The sequence below is a fragment of the Rattus norvegicus genome, chromosome 17 (genome assembly GCF_036323735.1).
Source record: "Rattus norvegicus strain BN/NHsdMcwi chromosome 17, GRCr8, whole genome shotgun sequence".
NCBI classification, from domain to species: domain Eukaryota; kingdom Metazoa; phylum Chordata; class Mammalia; order Rodentia; family Muridae; genus Rattus; species Rattus norvegicus.
Genome location: NC_086035.1, coordinates 62,075,190 through 62,091,533, shown reverse-complemented (window position 1 = coordinate 62,091,533; position 16,344 = coordinate 62,075,190). Strand labels below are relative to the sequence as shown.

Here is a 16,344-nt window from a genome sequence, read left to right as displayed (position 1 = left end):
AGATTTTAAATTTTTGTTGAAGAGTAAAGGCAGGTACATGAAACTTTTGATGAAATTCTCTAGCGCGATCAATTGGAGCTGCATGAAAAATAAACTCTCTACGAGTACTAACATCCACCAAGGCGTTATTACTGGTCATGGGACCAGGCAAATTAGTATGGGCTCGAATATGTTGTATGAAAAATTTATTTTTTCTGGCCCAAATCAAATTTTGTAATTCTAAAAGAATTTGGCATACAGTACTAGTCGACCGAATTGGCCCTGCAATTTCAAGTGAGCACACCGCATTAACTACATAAGCAGAGTCAGAAATTAAATTAAAAGAATCATGAAATCTTTTGAAAACGTCCAATACAATTTTACATTCTGTAATTTGGGGGGTTGCCTGGACTGTATTGAATTAATACTGGTTCTTGAGAGTCAACCATATAGGCACCTACACCTGTTTTGGAGCCATCTGTATAAATATCTAACGCTCCCGGCAAAGGCTCTGAGGCAGTGATCTTAGGAAAGATCACTGGGTGTTCAGTAAAAAATTGTAGCAAAGGATCCTTAGCATAATGATTGTCAAGCTCTCCATCAAAACTACAGCGTAATATGGCCCAATCATCTATCAAGGCACACAATGTTTCTATCTGTGCAGTTGTATATGGTATAATAATTTTCTTGGGTAAAATACCAAAATGCTGAATACAAGATTTAACGCCTAACACAGCAAGCTGTGCAACAGCAGAAGGGTAATATTCAAGGGTCTTATTAGGAGAAATATGGGGATATATCCAAAGAAGTGGACCTTGTTGCCATAGCACTCCTGTAGGCTGACGAAAGGTTCTTAGTATACACAAAAGCAGATCCTCCTTTTCCTTGTACCTTTTTAGCATTGCCTTTTCCAATCTTTCTTCTACTTTCCTCAAGGATAATCGTGCTTCCTTGGTTAAAACACGGGGTGAAGTAAGCTGAGAATCCCCTTTCAGGATCTCATAAAGTGGTTGTAAATCTACATTGGACATTTTAATATAAGGTCGAATCCAATTTATGCTTCCTAGTAATTTTTGAAAGTCATTTAATGTTTTTAAATGATCTTTTCATAATTCAATTTTTTGAGGGGAAATACTATGAGGAGTAATTTTAGTTCCTAAATATTCTCCCATTTGGCCCATTTGAACCTTTTCAGGTGCAATGAACAATTGATTGTTTTCAAGCACCTTAACCACCTTTGCATAAGCCACTTCAAGGGTGCCACGATCTTTAGCAAAAAGCAAGATATCATCCATAAAATGAATCATTCTTAATTTTGGGAATTGGTCACGTACAGGCTGTAGGGCCTGTCCTACATAAAGTTGACACATAGTAGGGCTATTTGCCATACCTTGAGGCAAGACCACCCACTGATAGCGCTTATCAGGCTCCTCATTATTCATAGAGCGCAAAGTAAATGCAAATCGCACGCTATCTTGCGGGGCAAGAGGGATGGAAAAAAAGCAATCTTTAATATCAATAATAATAATAGGCCAATCAGCAGGAATGCTGGAGAGTAATGGCAAACCTCTCTGTATGGGACCCATTATTTGCATTTGAGAATTAATAGCTCTTAGATCATGTAATAACCGCCATTTTCCAGATTTTTTCTTAATGACGAATATGGGCGTATTCCAAGGTGATCTGGATGGTTGAATATGTCCTAATTGTAATTGTTTGAATACTAATTCGGCAGCAACAATTAATTTTTCAGAGGATAGAGGCCATTGAGGAACCTATAAAGGATCCCCTGTTTTCCACGTAATGGGTATTCCCCCCTCAATGGCCCCTAGGAAAAACCCAGACCCGTCCTGTCTTGTTTTTGTTTCGACAGTACTGGGTCAACTCATCCTTGTAAGTTTTTTCCTAGACCCTTTCTAGGCACGTAGCCCATTTCTGCCATCTTATCCTGGACTTGCGGGGAGTAATCATTAGTCAGTCTCATGTCTAGATTTATCAACACATCTCTGCCCCACAGCATCACAGGAATGTCTATAACGTAGGGAGTAATCTTTCCTGATCTGGCTTCTGTATCTCTCCATGTCAATTCTTTGGAGCTCATTAAAGGAGCCATTTCGTACCCTAAACCTCGCAGGGCCTGAGATGATGTTTGCCTAGGCCATCTGGGTGACCATTAATGAGCAGAGATGATACTACGATCTGCTCCAGTGTCCAACAGGCCAAGGAATGAACGTCCCTTCACATTCAATGTTAACATTGGACAATCACTCAGTTCCAATGAGATAAAGGCAAATCGGGAACCTGTAGATCCCAAGCCCCTATCCCTTCTAATCCTATTTTCAGCAGGAAAGCGCTTATGCAAGCTAGGCAGAAGCAGCATTTGAGCGATTCTGTCTCCCGGGGAAATGGCAGTGACTCCCTGGGGGGAGGCTACCAGCACTTTTACTGTACCTAAATAATCAGGTTCAATTACTCCGGGTACAATCTGTAAACCTTCCAGGGCAGAGGAGGAGCATCCCAACAATAGCCCAACTGTATCTTTAGGGAGGGGTCCTCTAAAATCTGTGTCTATAGGCTGCACTCCCATTTCGGGGGTTAGCACGAGTCTGGTGGTGGAGTGAAGGTCCAGTCCTGCGGAGCCTTTAACGGCTCTCCTCGGTCCTTCGGGTGGCGAAGGGAAGGGCAAGGCCTCTGATTGTCCTGTCCCTGTCTGTCGCTCTGCAGAGCCCCATATATTTGAGGGCCCTGGGGACGTGGGCCCCGTTGTCCGTTTTTTGGCCGTGCACCACTATATCCTGTCGCTAGGGGTCGGCCATCCAAGTCCTTCATAGATCTACACTCACTTGCCCAGTGGTTTCCCTTTTTTACATCGTGGACATAGTCCAGGCTGCTTAGGTCTATCACTAATTCTCCCCCTACTCCTTTCAGGGCACTGTTTTCGATAATGCCCTTTACGACCACATTGGAAACAGGTATCCGTGGTGGCGGTTTTCCCTAATTGCACCACAGCTGCCGCTAGGCCAGCATTAGTCAATGGTCCTCCCAGTTCCCTGCAGACTTTCATCCAAATCTCTAAACCTTTATGTTTGTATGGTGTTATGGCAGTCCTACATTCTTTTGTACATTGCTCGTACACTAGCTGCTTAATGAGAGGCATGGCTGTATCAGGGTCTCCGAAGATCTTGGTAGCAGCCTCTACCATGCGGGCTACAAAGTCTGAAAACGGCTCTGTGGGCCCTTGCAGAACCTTGGTAAGGTTCCCAGAGACTGCACCCTTATTAGGCAGTGCTTTCCATGCCTTGATGGCTATTTCATTTACTTGGCTATAAACTTGCTCTGGATAACCAGTCTGGTCCAGAGTGAATCTCCCTAGACCCAATTGCATGTCAGCATCCCAATGTCTCTGAGGGTCTACTCCTGAGGCCAGATTAATGGCAGCTTGAGTATTAGCGTATTCAAAAAGGTAAGATTTCCAATCTAAGTATTGACCTGAGGAGAGGCAGGCTTTAGCCAGACTTCCCCAATCCCCAGGGGTGAGGCAATACCTAGCAACAGCCTCAACTTGAGCCATAACAAAAGCTGCACTGACCCTATAGGTTCTGACTGATTCTGCCAATTGCTTCATAGTCTTAAAGTCAATGGGTTCATGATATCTATGCCCGTTAGCATCCAGAAACACTGGAAAACTCAATCCCATCTCTTTCCACACCTCTGGGCAAAAGGAAGCAGCCCCTGCTGGCTTCACCATGCTTTTATATTGAAGGTTATACGGAGGTGCTGTTGGTATAACTGCTTTCTTGCCTAGTCTCTCCCTCTCACACTGAGCAGCCTCTTCCTCGAGATCAGCCTCATCATCCTCACATCGTTTATCCTCTAAGCAGGCAGGGACCATTCGCCAAAGAGGTTTTGGTTCGGGCTTAAGCTTGCCCTCTGTGGCTTCTCTATCCCACACAAAGAAGAAAAGAAACAAAATTACAAGCCCTACCCACAAAGGATCAATTGGAAACAACATTGCCCCAAACCTTTCCGCCTCTATACCAAGGCTTTTATCATCTCTGCTTACCTCCAGAGAACTTTATTTATCTTACCTCCCTTATCCGGGAATTTTCCGACGTCGCAGTCCTGGAGCTGAAGGGTTCTGAAATCCACGAGGATGTCCTCGGGTCTCCGTACAGCGCCACCACTTGTCACGCCCACCTCGGCCGGCAAGGAAGACGCAACACGGTTGGATTCTTCTCAACAGCCTTTACTGCAGGACACCTTCATTGTTGACACGGGGACACAAGCAGCAAAAGCGCTCGCCTTATATATACAACAGTATGCTAATATTCTTTCAGGGATTGGTGGGGCACGAGTCACCCCACTGTTATCCCAGCTACTTGTCCTCCAGAGATTGGCGCGGCATGAACCTTATTAGCATAGTACCGCCCCAGCCAGACTGACGTCAGGTGCAAAACCCCCAAGCATGCACAGTACTGTTGTTCACCACAGGAGGGCGCCAGATCACCTCATTATCATACAGCTGCCTGTGCATGCTTGGTAAGTTATTCACATTCAAACGGGGCTGGCTGTTGGCGCCATCTTTACTTCGCCATGCCTTGCACTACAGGCTACAAAACTAAACAAAGAATTTTCAACTGAGGGCTACTGAATGGTTGAGAAGCACCTAAAGAAATGTTCAACAACCTTAGTCATCAGGGAAATGCAAATCAAAACAACCCTGAGATTCTACCTTACACCAGTCAGAATGGCTAAGATCAAAAATTCTGGTGACAGCAGATGCTGGTGAGGATGTGGAAAAAGAGGAACACTCCTCCATTGTTGGTGGGATTGCAGACTGGTACAACCACTCTGTAAATCAGTCTGGAGGTTCCTCAGAAAATTGGACATTGCACTACCTGAGGGCCCAGCTATACCTCTCTTGGGCATGTACCCAAAAGATGCTCCAACATACAACAAAGACACATGCTCCACTATGTTCATAGCAGCCTTATTTATAATAGCCAGAAGCTGGAAACAATCCATATGTCCTTCAACAGAGGAATAGATCAGAAAATATGGTGCATCTACACAATGGAGTACTACTCAGCTTTTAAAAACAATGACTTCATGAAATTCATAGGCAAATGGATGGAACTAGAAAATATCATCCTGAGTGAGGTAACCCAATCACAAAAAACTCCACATGGTATGCAGTCACTGATAAGTGGATATTAGCCCAAAAACTTGAATTACCCAAGATACAATCCACAGACCACGTGAAGCTCAAGAAGAAGGACGACCAAAGTGTAGATGCTTCAGTCCTTCATAGAAGGGAGACTGAAGGAAAGGGCATCCAGAAACTGCCCCACCTGGGTATCCAGCCCATATACATACAACGATCAAACCTAGACAGTATTGCTGATGCCAAGAAGTGCATGCTGACAGGAGCTTGATATAGCTGTCTGCTGAGAGGCTCTGCCAGAGTATGACAAATACAGAGGCGAATGCTCACAACCAACCATTGTACTGAGAATGGGGTCCCCACTGGAGGAGTTAGAGAAAGGAGTAAAGGAGCTGAGGGGGCTTGCAACCCCATAAGAACAACAATATCAACCAACCAGTCACCCCAGAGCTCCCAGGGACTAAACCACCAACAAGAGTACACATGGAGGGACCCATGACTCTAGCTGCATATGTAGCGGGGGATGGCCTTGTTGGACGTCAATGGGAAGAGAAGCCCTTGGTCCTGAGAAGGCTCTATGCCCCAGTGTAGGTGAATGCCAGGGTGGGGAGGATGGATGCACCCTCATAGAAGCAGGAGAAGGAATGGGATAAGGGGTTTCTGGAGGGGAAACCAGGAAAGGGGATAACATTTGAAATGCAAATAAAGTCCAATAAAATACAATAAAAATCCAATAAAAAGAAAAAAAAATCCTGGTAAGTCCTAAAGAACAATGACTTAAAATTTCTTAAAAGTATAAAATTCTACTATATATGAAGTGTCCGAGGGCTCCAACTGCATATGTAGCAGAGAATAACCTTGTTGGGGCACCAATGGAAGGGGAAGCCCTTGGTCCTGTCAAGGTTGGACCCCCAGTGCAGGGGAATGTTGGGGAGGTGAGGGGGGATGGACAGGGGGAAACTTTTACGGGGTAGGGGGCTTATGGACAGGAGACCGGGAAAGGGAATAACATTTGAAATGCAAATAAAGAAATATATCCAATTAAAAACAAGAGAGAGAGAGAAAAAGTATAAAATTCAGAACAGCCTGTGCATTTGGTACATGTGAGCTCCTTTCAGAAGCACATATAGAAACAAACAAGATGTTCTTTCTTGTCCAAATAAAAGGCCTGAGAGCAGTGTCTCAAACTTCCTTGGCGGTTTATATAATTGACTGATTTACTTCCTTTCTTTTTTTCTTCTTAAAAATATTATTTTTTTCAGAATGTTGTGCAGTGTACTTTTATCATAGTCATTCTCTCTTACCAGATCTACCCCTTTCCATTCCCACCCAACTTTGTATCCTCTTTTTCTAAATTTATTCTATGTCCCAATTGCAGCTTCTCCAAGTCCCTTTCCTCCAAGTTCCTTCCTCTCTCCTTCCCTCCCTGACGCCCTTTCTCCTCTGATATCAGTCACCATTGGTAGCAAGTTGCAGACAGACTAGGCACATTTACTGTTGCGGCCAGATGAGTCAGCCCAGTTAGAACAAAGGGATCCAGGGGCAGGCCCTACAGTCAGAGACCACCCTGCTTCTACTTTAGGAGTATCCTCTGAAAACCCTTCTGCATAACTGTCACATATATGTAGAGGACCGACAACGTATGCTCTCTGATTAGTGGTTCAGTCACTGTGAGCTCTTATGAGCCCAGGTTAGTTGATTCTGTAAGGTTTCTTGTGGTTTCCTTGACCCTTGTGGCCCTTTAATCTTTTTTTTTTTTCAGGATTTTCCAAATTCCACTTAATGTCTAGCTGTGAGCCTCTGCATCTGTTTTTGTTTCAATCCTTTGCTGGGTGAAGTTTTTCTGATGAGTTATGCTAGGTTCGGATTTAGAGATTCCTTGGAGTTTCCATTGTACAAGTTCATCCCAGAAATGCCTCCCCAGCCCATTTGTCTCTCCCTGTGTCCCCCACCCACCCTATTCCCTCCCCATCCTCCTGTTCCCATCCCCATCTCCACCCACCCGATCCCTCTGGTCCCCACCTCCAGTGTCTAATCTGTTTCCCCTGATCATTTACATTCAAGTGTTCCCATTGGGTCCTCATAGTTAGCTTCCTTGAGTCTGGATTGTAGCTTGCTTAACCTATAGTTTAAGAATAATACCCACTTGTGAATGAGTACATCCCATTTCTGTCTTTCGGGATCTGGGTTAACTCACTCAAGATGATCTTTTCTATTTCTATGCATTTGCCTGCAAATTTCATAATGACTTTGTTTTAAATAGCATTGTGTAAGTCTTCCACACATTTTTTTATCCTTTCTTCTGAGAAGAGAATCAGGACCAGCTCCCACAGTAGTAATAAATAGGCCTACTTTGAAAGATGAATGAGATATTCTTGGTGTTGAAATATGAAAATTCATTCTAGCTGTTGCCATTCCTACTCATCAAAATAAAAGTGAGCTGTCTGTGTACCTAAATACCTCTCCTCTCACTTTGAAGACCTGTCCAGCAGCCAACCCCACATGGGACCTATTAGAAAGGCTAAGGCTGGAGTCAGTCAGTTCATTTAGCAGGTTCCACAACACCCAGCTCAATGCCCAGGCTCCTGAAATTCCTTTAAGAGCTGGGGCTGGAATTGATTTTTCACATAAGAAGCCCCTGAACACTTCTCCCCATCTCCCACCCCTACCCCAACCCCCAACTCCAGTGAGGAAGTATAGGCCTGCTACAGAGGCCAGCTTCTCCTAGGTATTTTCTGAGACTCCTTGACCTGTTCCTTGCTGCTCTTGATGGATTCCTTGTGGGACAGGCATTATCTGTATCAGACCTTAGTGATAGAAATCTTTCTAAAGCAATTCTGTTGATCATCGCAGTCAGGGTTCATGTTTCTGGGCTTCAGCTCATGTGGATTTGCCTTTTAATACCTATTTGTTGGTCATATTGCATAGCTGGTGTTAACCAGGCAGTTAATTAGATCAATTTTCTTCTAAAGGATGCAGTTTTCTGGAGTCTTCAGTGGGTGGCAGCCATGCCTGTTCTTAGGCAGCTAAGTGAGACTCTTGTTGCTTTTGTCTTGTAGGAATGAACTGGAACGCCAGTTCCTTGAATTGCTACAGTTTAACATCAATGTTCCTTCCAGTGTGTATGCCAAGTATTATTTTGATCTGCGTTCTCTGGCAGAAGCAAACAGCCTGAGCTTTCCTCTGGAGCCCCTGAGCAGGGAGCGTGCCCACAAGCTGGAGGTAAGGAGGATTCGCACACCACTGCAGAGCACTGCCCCATGGCCATCTCTGTGCCCACACTTGCAGTATTCTCCAGGTGTGTTGTGAAGTAGGACAGGACCTTAGGGGGATTGCAGGCCAGTTTGTTAACTGACTATATATGTGTTCTTCATTTTTTAACAACCATAGGCAGCTTTTCTTTATTGTACACCAATTCTGTTTCTAAGTGGTTCTTTTTAACACTCTTATGTTTATAGTTTTACTTTTTTTTTAATAAGTCCACAAAAATAAGTATTTTCCATCATGCATAAACAAAAGAAAAAAATGGAAAGAAGCTTTCGAGTGGCCTCAGCAATTGAGAATCCAGAAAAGCTATTATTATGTTATATTTTTATCCTAAAGGATTCTTTTGTAGTTGGCGCTAAGGCCTGCCACAGTGGACATGATTTGGGTTGAAGGCTGTTGTTACTAACTCATGACTGTTTATCACAGCAAATGTGTGTTTCCATCGACTCTTCCCATCTGGTTTAATAGGTAGTGTAAAAGGCAAAGTGGTCTAGTGACCCCTGCTCCACTGTATGTTGACCCTGTTCTCTGTCCCTGTTCTCTGTTCCTCTGGACTTCAACCCCTAGGCAATGTAGTTTCAGCCATAGAGCCTGTTCTAGTTTAGTTTCTGTGCTTTGATAAAACATTGCTAATACCAGCTTGAGGAAGAAAATTATTTTTCTACATTATAGTCATCATTGAAAGGGAAGGCAGGGCAGGACCCCAGAAGCTGGAACTGAAACAGGCTAAAGAGGAATGCTGCTTAGTGGTTTGCTCTCATGGCTTGCCCAGTGTGCTTTGTTATAACCCAGGACCACCTGCCTAGAGGTAGTACTCCCCACAGGCTAGTCCAAGAGAGACATCTTCTCAGTTGAGGTTTTTTCTTCCCCAATGACTCTAGCTTTTGTGAAGTTGACAAACAAAACAAAACAAAAACAAACAAACAAACAAAAAAAGGAAGCAGTACAAAGCTTTAGACCACGGTGGAAAATGAGATTCCTTTTCCAAATTGCCAAAGCCATATGTACCTACTCCACTGTTTGTCTCTCTCTTGGTATAAAATCAAACCAGAGGTAGAAAGAGGTCTGGGTTTTTTGTTTGGTTGGTTTAGGTTTGTAAAGAGGTATCTTTAGTGTGAATTTCCTTTGCATTCATTCTGTTGAAAACTGTTGTAGTTTTCTTACTGTTGCTGTTATAAAATACCCTGAGAGCAACGTGAAGGAGAAATGTGTTAGGGTTAAGGTTTCAAGTTACAGTTCATTATTTCAAAGAAAGTCAAAGCAGCTAGAGATAGAACATCCAAGAACAGAGTAAGGGCTTATATGCTTAGTGCTCAGCCAGCTTACTCTAAACCAGGGGATGGTGTACATCAGTTAAGGTATTCAGGACAGAGCCCTATAGATAGCCCATAGGCCTCTCTGCTCTAGAGAATTCCTCATTGAGATTCACTCAAGTGAAATAACATCATCCGTGTTCCTGTTCATTGTATTCAAAGTTGACCATTTGGACACACAGATTCTAGGTTTGGGGGTTGTTTTGTTTTTTGTTTTTTGTTTCTTTTTTCTTCAAAGTGACAATTAAGAGAGCAATTAGGAGTCTTTTTTTTTTTTTTTAAATTTGGAGACAGGGTCTCTTTACCTAGTCCTGACTGGACTCACTATGTAGACCAGGGTGGCCTCAAACTCACAGAAATCTTCCTGTACCCACTTCCTGAGTGCTTCGTTTAAAGCTGTTCACCACAACACTCCCAGCGGTCCATTAATCTTAAGATGGAAACTCAATAAAGCAAGGAGACAGGCTGGGTGCTAAGGACTGGGAGTAAAGAACTCCAGGGAGGTGCCGCTGTCCCCTCCTGTGCAGATCTGCACCACATGCAAAGTACCTTACGTATTTATCTTTTAAAAAATTACTCTAAGCTGGGCTCAACGTGTTTTGACTCTGTCTACATGACAGAGAAAGCAGCTGTTGTTACCACACATAATCTGGTTAAGAGGGAAGACTACTATCTGTTGCTATTACAAATTCAGACACACACTATTTGCGAGAAATGGCAATTGGTAATCTCAAAGTTTAAATAAAAGACCCAAGAACTCTATACATGGTGATTGGAGTGAGACAGCTCAGCCTGGTAATCTGTCTGCTCTCCACATATGCATGCCTGTCTGGTTTTCTCTCCTCCAGTCCATCTTCTCTGCTGATAGTGGAATTATTTTCCTAAATGCAGCCTTTGAATTTTAGCATGCTCTCTTAAGATTAGTGACAGGTTTACACTAGCTACAGACTACAAAGTGTTTCCATCCTGGCCTATGTGGGCTCTGCATTCCTCAACACCCTGTCTTGTCTCATTAACACCCACCGTGTTGGTCCACCCTGGCTCCTGGGTCAAACTCTGGACGCCTTATTTGTAGCCATCCTGACTATGGTTGTCTCTCACCAATATAGCGCTCATTATGGTTGTCCTCACAATAGCCCTGGGTTCTCCTTCTCTTTTGCTTTCAAGATCATGAGGACACACACATACCACTACCACCACCCCATTTCTAAACAGGGTTGGAGTTGTGCTAGGCAGCAAGACCAATTGAGCCAGCAGCTGTGACAGCCTTGCAGAGAGCCCCTGACTGAGGTGGGACCTTGAAATGTACCCTGACCTGCGCTGTCTTTCTCCTTCTCAGGCCATCTCTCGTCTCTGTGAGGACAAGTACAAGGACCTCAGAAAACCCATGAGGAAGCGTTCAGCAAGTGCTGACAACCTGATTCTGCCTCGGTGGTCCCCAGCCATCATCTCCTAACTGGGGCACTCTCCTGAGGCCATGCCGTCCCTCATCTTCTCCTTTTGTTTAAGAAAAGATGAACTTGGATGGTTTGGTTTGGTTTGGTTTTCTTTTTTCCTTCTGTTTTTAACGCAGCCCCGTCAAGGCTGCCTTCACACCCACCTCCACGTTGCGTGGGTGTACACAAAGAGGCTTTAAGGGACGTAAAATCAGTATTCAGGAAACTCGGTGTCAAGCCTTCGCAGCAGTCACCAACAGCGCTTCTTTCATGGAGGAAACAGACTCTAATCCTGGAGAAGGAAATGAAGGAAAAGGAAGTTGTGTTGAGGCAAAGATTAGTTGGGAGCTTTGCTGTTTCTGGGTTTCTGTCTGGTCATAGACACCAGATGGAGGCAGATGGTAGGTAGCAGAGTTGAAGGCACCTCCAAATCCGGAATGCCATGCTATGCCCTTGGAATCAGTGTGCTCTGTAAGACTCCTGCATTCCTTCTTGCTGCTCTCTTGGGATTGGGGGTGGGGATGTTTGTTCATCTTTATTCTGGTTTGGTTTTGATTCCTCAGAGCAGAGAGTATAGTTTGTAACCATCATGGCACAGACATCCAAATAAATAGTACTGATTGTTTATCTCTGCTCCATTTTCTCTAGCCGTCTTCTGAGCTTTCTTCCTCACAAGTAAGATGTGCTTGTTGTGTTTCTACGTACCTGTTTTATACGACTCTTTCAATAATAGCAGGATTAACTTGACTGTAGTGCTGAACCAAGACCTCTCCTGCCTAGTTCCAAGAACTGTCTATCTAGATTAACATGGGTGCTTGTGCCTTCCAGTTTTCTCTCAATTGGTTGTTCTCGGTTTGGGTTTTGTCCCCACCTCTCCCTCCCAGGTTCTCCTTTTCTGCTAACAGGAAGGTGTAATTGCAAAACTCAGTCAGACTGTGTGGCTGAAGGCAAAGGTCCTCAGCTCAGGCCTCTTGGACAGAGAAGCATCCGGGAGCCAGGTTTTCGTGACCTCCTGAGGAGCGCGTCCACGTGCTCCCTGCCTGGTCATTGTTCTACTTCCATGTCCATTGTTGTAAGCAATATTCTCCTTGACTTTTATATGCTTCCTTTAAATCAAATTTAGTCTATTTGTATACAGTTTTTTTAAAAAATCTAAAATTTAGAAAACGGGGAGTGGGTGGGTGGGTATTCCAGTGGGAAGGTCACTCAAAGGAAAACTGTTACTATTTCCTGCGATATTTTTCACAAAATGATTGAATAAAAAAAAATTCAACTTGCATTCTCATTGTGGGTGCTTGGAGAAGCTACACAAACTGTGAAGGTTCATACTTCTAACTGTAACAGCGTCTGTGTGTTCTGCCTGTTTCTGACTTGTTTGGGGATAGGTTCAGCTCTTGTGTTGAGTACAGTAGAAGAGTTACAGGTGCCTGTCTAGAGAGGATCTGACGTGAAGGCTGAGTCACACACAAGTGCTTTGCTTCTACCCATCGTCTTAGGCTGCAGTGACTGAGGTTGCTGAGCTGTTTATTGTTTGAGGCAAATTCCAGCATTTGCTTTGTTATATCCTCCTGTGTGAGCTTGGGGAAGTTTAGAACCGTATGTTAGTGTTGAGTACCCTAAAATTATACGCCTGACCCCTCTCAATGGAGCACAGTTTGAAAATGGAAGGAACAAATGTCAAAATCCCAAGAGTATAGAGCCACAAACCTTAGTCAGGATTCGATGCAGTGTGTCTTGTGCAGTTCTGTATGCAGGATAAGCAAGTTCTGGCCCAAACTTCCACAGCAGGAAGTAAAAATTAACCCCTCCTGTTGCGTCTTTGATGATTTGCTCTGAGTGGGAAACAGGATCAGCTTCTCTCCTTAGGAACCGTAAACAGAGGTCTAAAAATGTAGAAAGTGTCATTTTGTATTCCCTCATCTCTATAACTCTAAAAGGGACCTATTTTCTTAGCCAAATATGAATACCTCTTAGATTAATTCCTTCCTCTCATGTAAAGTACCTTATTTTACCAGCCCATTTCAGGAAAGAACTGCTGACTTGGTAGCAGAAATCTTATTTTTATTCCTTTTATTTGAATGGGAGATTTGGAAATTGACTTATGTAAATAGTTAAATGCACCTGATACTATTTTGTGGAGTTTATTAAACTACTTTAAAAGATTGTACAGTGTATTTGTTGTATGTGTGTACACACAGTCTGGTATCTGACATCAGCAATGACTCTTTAGAGCCTGGCTTGGTTTTGTTCAGACTGTTGACTATTGTTTTCAAGCCTGTGCACTGGACTCTACCTCTGAATAGGAAAGTTTTCCCTTTGCATCAATGAGTGTTAAGCTGTATTAATTGGTTGTATTTCTTGCACTAAGGATTTCAGTTGTACTGTTGTAGTCTGAATTACTAGGCATGTAAGTATAGGCTCATTTAATTTTTCTATACAATAATGAAGACTTTTTTTTGTTTTCTGGGTTGTTCTCAGTTTGCCAAAAGAAAAAGGAGATGAAACAAATCTAACAGCAGTGTTGATAAATCATAGTGACTGTAACTTGTTTGTAAAGTAGTTCAGTATCCAACAGGTAACTCTGGATGCTGTTTGGAAATGCTATCTCAGTGCGGCCTTTACTAAGAGCTCATTGTCATTGATGAAAGATGAAGAAAGCCACAGTTTCTTGACTATAGACTTGATTTAAACAGCAAATATAATTTGCTGGAGAATAAACACACATTCCTGTAAATTCTGCTTTACTTTTTCACTGGAAAAAGAAAGGAGTTAAGATTAAATGAAGTTAAGTTAAAATACAGTGAGATCCTGAAGGATATAGAGGTGCTCTCATGCCTTAATGCTCAGGGGAGACCAGCTGTTGGAGATAGCTCTTCTCTTCTGTGTCTCTCTCCATGGTCTTTACCTGGGATAGCTCCAACTTGGTTTTCCCCTTGCTTCAGGGGATTTTGCTGCTTAGCTGAGCTTCAAGGCAGAACTTGGTGAGTTTTGATTTTGCATATTACTGCTGCTTTAGGGACTGCAATCTAGGGGCCATGTTTTAAGCTTAAGCTTAAATATATATATTCTTAGTTCACTATAGGTATTTAATAAGTTAAATAAATATATATGTACATAGAACAAATACTGTCTGCCTTCCTGCTATATTTTTTTAGTTATGTTGATATAAAATTGGACAGTTTTTTCAGAATGGTAACACTGGATCATTATTTTGAGGCTGGCCTGCCTAGTCTATGTAGTAATACTCTGCCTCAAAAAAGGTAAAATTGAGCAGGTTTTATGGGTGATGAGTAAATTAATTCTAAGAGCAGTGAGAGAAAGTGTGTGTGTCTTCAGTGATAAAGAAACTGAGACCCACCTGGGGCTTAAGCCAGATGGGGAGTTAAGTTAGAAGCCAGTGGGAATCAGATAGAGCACACGCTTTCCTTAAATACTGTTTCTGTCTTATAAACCACTATGTCCTGGCCTTCACTGGAGGGAATATCTCAAGACTAAGCCTTGGAGACATGAATGGTCTTCTAAAAAGCAAGCCACAGATGGTGCGTATCCTTGTCAACAGAAGGAAACAGGAAGCATAGCCTGCAGCAGAACTGGGGAAATTACTTAGCTTAGGGCTAGAACTCCTCAGCTCCATGAACAGAAAGAAAATTCTAGCCCATAATAGGACTAACAATTCAGCCTTACTGAATGCAGAGCACAGAGCATCTCTAGAATGCCCTCCCGGAAGCAAGCTGCCTGAGCTCCATTAGAGATGAGGAAGTCAATGAGGCATGTGCTCACACTGCTGATGACTTTACCAAGCCATACCCCATGCTACTTGTTAGAGCTTCTTACTGAGTTTGTACACGTCAAGGCCACAGATCCTCTGGTGCCACTTTTACTAGAAACTTCTTCAGTAAGCAATACAAAAATTAACTACTTTTACTGATGGTGTGTCATTAGAAGCTGCTTTGTGTGTACTCTGCTGCAGGGTGAGCTATGCCCATGCCAGGATTTGTTCCAAAAACCATGTAGAGTTCTCCAAGAACCTGTTTATACAAAGAAGTGCCCTCCAACTTGTCTGACTGGATGGCATTCGGGGTTTATAGGTCCTAGTAAACCATCTTGTATCCTTTTGTGATTTGTTTGGGCACAAGGGACTTTATTCCTTTTGAGAACTTTTGTTTATAAATAGATTCAAATGTGCAATCAAAAACTGTCATCTCAAAATAAATACAGTTTTGACAAAAATGTTAACTATGACTTCATCTTATATGTAATACTTTCTTGATGTTGGTGTTGATCCGTGTTGTAATGGAACCTGGAATTCTGCTCCAAGTCTAAACCATGACACCACCTTCGCCTTCATCCTCTCAGTGAAGGTTGCTGTCAGAGACTCTTGCTAGTCTATGAACACATGTACTAGTTGGTTCTTGTGGGATGCTAATAAACATTTTTTAAAAGCATAAGCCCACCTGAGTTCCCTGGGGTGTTCGTCAGCTTTTGTAAGGCCCACTCCAAGAGAGGGCTCTTAGATTGGTAGATGCAGTTCTCATATAAAGGTCATGGTTGTTCCAAGGTCAGCTATATTCTATCCTCTTCCTTATAGTCATTATTGACCTTGTCCTCAAGTAGAATTCCACTGAATCTAGCTATTGTGTTTTTTGTCTGGGTTGGTAGAGTCTGGAAAAGTGAGGTGGATATCTGACTTCACCCACAACTGACGCTGTTCTAGAAAGAGTGCTATTTCCTAGGCTTGCAAAAGCTTCCTGGAGCCCCGTGGCATGCCCTACCTGTCAGGAAGACTAATAAGCAACCACCTCCAAGCTTTCCATATGTGCACCTGAGTACCAGCTACTGAAGTCTGTGGAAAAGTACTTGCATTTAAGGGGATATCTGAAAGTTGAGAAAACCTGGGAAAAGACTGATATTTGGGAGTAAAACATGAGGTAAATGTAGTGTGGGATACCATGTGGGAGGCCTTAGTGACCTCACATATCCTGGAATATATCATATATATTTCAGATAAGTGAAAGGTATATACTGGCCATGACAAGAATTCTGAGTGTGTCTCTATTTTGGATAATACTACATTTCCAGGAGCCTCTGGAGATTAATAACAGAAGTTCCCATCCAGTTGGTGTTTGAGGAAAAAGAAACAAAGAGATTACAGGTGGGGCAGTGGGTCACATACTTGCCAGTCCTA

General features: G+C 43.0%; 1 protein-coding gene across 1 annotated transcript in view; it reads left to right on the top strand.

The window, feature by feature from the left end:
- The window catches only part of Ccny (cyclin Y), a 127,856-nt gene extending 116,247 nt beyond the window's left edge, over positions 1-11,609 (top strand). Inside the window, exons 9-10 of the mRNA NM_001191833.1 lie at positions 8,203-8,365; positions 11,063-11,609. Coding sequence (NP_001178762.1) covers positions 8,203-8,365; positions 11,063-11,179 — 280 coding nt within the window. The 3' untranslated portion in view covers positions 11,180-11,609. The remainder of the gene's footprint in view (positions 1-8,202; positions 8,366-11,062) is intronic.
- The last annotated feature ends 4,735 nt before the right edge of the window (positions 11,610-16,344 follow it).